At 38.0% G+C, this 6,111-nt stretch overlaps 1 protein-coding gene across 1 annotated transcript; it reads right to left on the reverse strand.

The window, feature by feature from the left end:
* Positions 1-270: 270 nt before the first annotated feature.
* On the reverse strand, positions 271-5,646 carry LOC103803196 (solute carrier family 12 member 2-like; the record flags this gene model as incomplete). The annotated part of the gene is made up of 5 exons (XM_009075737.1): positions 271-381; positions 1,118-1,257; positions 2,900-2,995; positions 3,575-3,650; positions 5,527-5,646. Coding segments are annotated over 5 exons (543 nt in total), but the record flags the coding sequence as incomplete, so codon positions are not given.
* Positions 5,647-6,111: the final 465 nt, after the last annotated feature.

Below are 6,111 nucleotides of genomic sequence, written 5' to 3' on the forward strand. Positions count from 1 at the left end.
AATTCCTTGTTTAGCTTTGCTTGTGTGCGTGGCTTTTGCTTTCTCTGTTGGACTGTCTGTCTCGACAAAAGGGTTTTTCTGGCTTTTGCCCTTCTGATTGTCTCCCCCATCCCACTGGTGGGGGAGTGTGTGGGCGGCTGCGTGGTCCTTGGTTAAACCATGACACACTGAGCACACTAAGTACACTGAACATAAATCAAACAGCTGAGGCACAAAAATGCAATCAAAATTATGAAGCAGAGAATAAAATAAAAGACATGAGTTCCTTACTTTTGCTTCCCATTCCATTCCTGCAATGGAAATACCCAGCAATATAACCACTGTGATGGCTCCTATGATTCTGATATCATTCATTTCATCAATCATCAATGTACCATTTTCCTAACAAAAGAAACAAACAAAAACACAGCCACGTAATTCATCAGGTACTCAGCTTCGCTTCTACAGAACAGCAGAATAGCAGTTTATGTACTGTAATTTATCAGCAGTTAACGTCTATTAACCTCTAGCCACAATTTACTCATTTTAAAGGAGGCAAGTAATTTGCGTTTTGCCTTGTTTTAAATCGCTGAAACTTCTAAACAGAAGTGAATGGGGTTGTTCAGCCTGGAGAAGAGAAGGCTCCAGTGAGAACTCATAGCTTTCAAGAAAAGAAAAAAATAGGGCTTATAGGAAAGATGAGGACAGACTTCTGGATAGGACTTGTAGTGACAGGACAAGGAGTAATGGTTTTAAACTAAAAGAGGACAGATTTAGGCTAGATGTAAGGGAGAAATATTTCATGGTGAGAGGGTGGTTAAACACTGGGTCAGGTTGTTCAGGGAGGTTATGGCTGCCCCACCCCTGGAAGTGTTCCGGGCCAGGTTGGATGGGGCTTAGAGCAACCTGGCCTAGTGGAAGGTATCTCTGCCCATGGCAGGGGGTGGGACATGATGGCGTGTAACTGTCCCTTTCAACCCAAACCACTATATGATTCTATGAATACAGGTCCACTTCTTGGGCACAGGGTTTGGACTAGATGACCTTCAAAGGTCTCTTCCAAACCACTCTGACTAGACGACAGCTCCAACTTGCATTAAGGACAGTGCAATCAGTATAACCTCCATCATTGATATACCTTGAGTAGCTCCACGACCGTCTCTGCAAAGCCAACAACATACATTGCTACTGCAACAGCATTGGCAAATGCAAAAATCAGACCTATGGCACCACCAAACTCTGGCCCCAGACTTCTGGAAATTAAGTAATATGCTCCTCCTGGGAAAAAAATACAAACAAAAAACCCCACATGATATATCTACATGATAGAGCCTAAGAACAGATCATGGAGATACACATTACAGAGCCCAAGAACAGACAGACATCAGCAATTTTAAGTTTACATGAACAAGATGCTACTCATTCTTGCATATTCCCTGACAGACTGGAAAACAACCCTGAACTCTTTATTTTAGGGACAGGTATGCTGCAGTTTCAGGAATATATTTCAAGAGTTTAAGAAAAGACTCCAGTTGGAAATGACCATATGTACCATGTCGTATTATTCAGCTATGCAGTAAATGACATGGTTAACAAGCAAACTGCAAAACACAAGCAGTAATATTATAGGGCTTTTTACATCAAACTGCTCCAAACATTTGTGCACAGTTCTACTACTACACATTTTCTTTAGTTACACATCAAGAAACTGGCAAAGTGGACTGTAATAAACCCATTGAAGTTCCAAACCTCAAAGACCTGTTTATTAAAGCTCCGTTAAATTAAACTAAATTGAAATTGAATTAAAGCTCTGTTAAAGGAGTCTTCTGCCCTCTAATGAGACTCCCGAAACAATCACATGGCCACTCTATTTTTAAGGGTCTATTCTTTGTATTTTTGAGCTTGACAAATACAACAGCTCGAACACCACATGGCAAATGGAAATTTGAGTGTCACAGGAAAGTGTAGAAAATGTAGCAAAAACATATTCCTCAAATTTAAGGCTAAGCTTTCTAGAAGTAATGAAGTCCTCCAATTCCAGCCTGAGGTAATTAAGTACATGTTAAAAATCTGCAGCAGGAAATCTTCAATTTTACTGCATTACGTTTGTTGTGCAAATCATATGTTTGTACCCAGGTTAGACACACTCTGCAAATGAGAATGTTAACACAAGAAAAACATTACTGTAACGTAAGATTTTCACCGGAACAGCTGTGATTTTATTCTACAGTTCCCACTCAGAACTGCAAATTTTCTCATGAAGTACTGTATTTATGGGTGACTCTAAAAAAAGAAAAGACTCCCATAAAAATGGGAAAATCTGATATGCATAATGCAATTAAAAATAAAGGCCATTCAGAAACTAAACTTGACATAATGCTAACACTCATAGCTGATCTTTCCCCTTAGGTCTGTTTACTTTGTGATAATGAGCTTTTTCTGTTCATTCTTAAGCTTAATGAGGATAATTTTAAAAGTCTGTATTTTCTTACAAAAACATTTTGTAGGAATTGCTGACAACAGCACACAAACCATGAAAGGGAATGAAAACCATCAGCCTCAGAAAAGCTGGAGGTAACCATGAGTTTGGAGAGTTACTTGTGTGAAGGTTTATTCTGGGACATGAACACATCCATGCACTCTTAAACAACCAGTGCAGGTGAAGGAGAAACTCAAGACCCTTTTCATTCCTGGATAAGCATCCCTAAAAAAATGTTTCGTATTCCAAAAATTAACAACAGAGAATGTTTCTTCCACAAAACCCCTAGTCAAATGAAATTATCAGGCTGTTGACCTTTTACTAATCAACATGACTGTTTGGTCAAATACAGCACACAAGGAAGACTCTGCTCCTCAGCAACCTTCAGGCGTACACTGCAGAGTGATGAAAGCTTTAAACACTGTATGAAAGAAGCATTACCTCCTCTTACAAAGCCATTTGTGGCTATTGCTGAAGTAGACAGTCCTGTAATAGTTGTCACTACAGTGGCCATTCCAATAACCACGACAGAGAGTCCTTTGGGAAACAGAAGGGAAAAAGGATGTAAGCCTAGCAATGTTTGAGTACGAACCTACAAATCAGTCTTGCAAATACAACACGAATTTACTGTATGTGGTCCCCATACATTCAAGCATAAGGCTTCTTCTCACCCCCTTTTGTACAGAGGACACAAATAAAACTGGATAAATGTTCTCTTAAATCAGCAAGATAAGAGCTATATTCCAAAGCTTCAAAGGGAACACATGACTTCTGCAGATCAGAGATTTTCTGCAGCCCTATACTAAGTTAAGCCTTTGAAGAAAAATTGCTTATATACTACAAGGTCTACACACAGATTTTAATAACCAGGTATCAAAAGTTTCTCTCTATAGTTCACTGAATATTTACAAATTTCAATTTTAAAATTAATGCCTTATACTGAAATGAGAAAGTCTCAGTAACTGCTCAAAGTTTTGATAAGGGTAAATTACTATAAAACCTGACAATATTAAGGTAATTTTCTAGTTCTGTTTAAAATGTCAGCTCAGGATTAACACCTCTCTTGGGTCACATTTAAAAGCCACTGAAATGAAATTAAAACATTAGCACACATACCTATTCCAGCTTGTCCTACAATCCATGATAGTCTGATGAAGAGCATCACACCCCAGATATTTAACATACATCGTACCTAAGACAGAACAGAAATTTTACCATGGTTAGGTCTTACACCTGCAGTGATTTTCACTAATTCTTCATTTCAGCTTTGAATGTTCTTGAAATTAATCTTGCTGGTTTTCCTCACTTTTCCAATTATTTCACAGGAAGAGATTTTCTTATTAGACAAGTTTAGGTTCGGTTAAAAAAAACCAAAACCAAACAGGTACCTAAATATGATTTACAAGTTACTGCCTTGAACACAGATAAAGTTAACAGCACTTCAGTATCTGACACTTGCAGTATGTCTTGACCAAACAATAAAAACAGTTCAGACCCCAACCTTTGGGGTCAAAAATTTATGGTACAGAATACATGGCTAAAAATAACATAAGAGGTCTACAATCCTAGTTCAGATCTCCCACGAATCTCTCAAAAAATACACTAAAGCAGACCCTACTAAATAATTTATTATCTTAAAACAACAAACAACTGCCACAACTTCCCAGTCCTAAAACCTTCGTATCTTACAACACAGCTGCAGAATAACAGAATGGAGGGGTGTATATTCCTTTAACCCTTGTATTTAAAACTTAGTACTCAATAAAAATAAAGAGCTTGCACTGTACAGAATTTAGACAGGAGACTAAAAGCAGATCTTGAATGTCTCTCTTACCTAAAGAATAGAGTATCAATCCTACAAAAAGAAGGGAGACAAGGACCTCTCCAAACCACAAAAGTAAAGTTCTCAGAGATATAAAAGGTATTTTGCAAAATGTAGATCACCTGAGCTGGAATATTCACCCAGGTGGCTTAAGCTTACTAGGAAATACTAGCTGCAACTTCCAAAGTACTGAAAATGAGGAAATTCTTGAGACTTTTAAATTGACTTTGGGAGGAAACAGCCAGCAACGTTTATCCTGTAACTCTCTACTACTTGGAATGTTTCCTTACAAGAACAGTCCAACAGAGAATTTGGGTTTGGAGAAACTCAAAGGCAGCTTCACACCTCCTTTAAAATGAGCAGCTCTGTCCTGGGCTGTCTTACATCAGCAGAAGTCCCACATGTTTCACAGCTGCCACAGGCACTCTCCTTCTCCAGAGGTAGGGAATGTTGCTACTTCAAGACTTGAAAGAAGTTGCTGATACACAGTGGGAACTGTGTATTACTGCTCAACTTGAGGTAGGAGTTCTGAATGCTCAAGTTCAGCATGTTCTAAGCAGCTGTCACATCTGCAGCCACCACTAAACATCCTTATAGCTTTGGAGAACACATACTAATCATGGTTTCTCCTTGCCAAAGTATTAAAAAAGAATTAAAATGAGCTTGTAATAAAAAACCCTCAGGTAACCCACAATGTTTCCAAATCAGGACAAAATCATTTTTTTCTACCATGACTACACTGCATTAAGTGTCAAGACTTCTACAGCTTAGGAAATTACATGTTTAACAAAACTGAAATACTTAATCCTGGTCAGGTTTTGCCATATATGTGCAGGTACTCCACTTGACAGGTTATTTTTTGTTTCTTAATGTCCAGATTCAAAGTGAACAAACATTAAGTGTATTGCCCCCATCTGCATTTGTCCTTGTCAGTTAAAATTTGGATGCAGTTTTTCTATACTACTTCATTCTTTCTTTTTCCTTCTTGGAAATTATGCAACTTAAAAACTCTAAAACCTGTGCTTGGAAACAACGACCCCTTAGAAACCTGAAGTCATGAAGTATTTGCTTCCTTAAAATTCCGTACGAGTAGGAGTGACCCTTATGAACCCTTTTATTAAGGCATTTTTCACACCTCTCATACATATAATCTTTTCTTTATACAGCACTATCATAATCTCTCTCAAAAAAGGTTATTAGGAAGATCATATATGTAAGAAACTGAAGAACAACACGTCAAACTTACCAATACACCTTTGATCCAGCCAAACTTGACCACTCCTTTGCTATCCGGTGTATAAGTAGCAGCTGCTTCCCCAGCTGGTGTACTTTCCTCACCATTTGCATATCCATCTTCAAAAGGTTCCTTGGAAAATAAAAACAAAAAGTTTATATGTGATGTGATTGACAGAGCAGAGTGAGCATGTGATGTTGTAAAAAACCAAACATCTACTTGTGTAAATAGAACAATAGAGAATGACATGGCACAGGTTTGGAGCCGTTTCTTTATATTCCTTGCATGATGCACATCTCAAATTTCAAGGAATGTAAAACAAACTGACAAGAGGAACTGTTAGCACTCAGAGTAATAACTATTTTCAGAATCAGTTCTACATCCCTAAAAAACCAAACACCTGGTCTCTTAGAAAAGGAGCTGAAAGATTTCAAATGCAGTGGCTTCTACAGCACAGGAAGTTTTATACTGCTCTGCCACAAGTTACAGGTCTCAGCTATAGCATTTCAGACTTGGCTGTCATTTGATCAATTTTTCAGGAAATAAATTATTCACTTCCCTGTGAACTATTCTACTATTCATTGTAAGGTGATGCCG

Source organism: Acanthisitta chloris, unplaced genomic scaffold, assembly GCF_000695815.1.
Source record: "Acanthisitta chloris isolate BGI_N310 unplaced genomic scaffold, ASM69581v1 scaffold12965, whole genome shotgun sequence".
NCBI lineage: Eukaryota > Metazoa > Chordata > Aves > Passeriformes > Acanthisittidae > Acanthisitta > Acanthisitta chloris.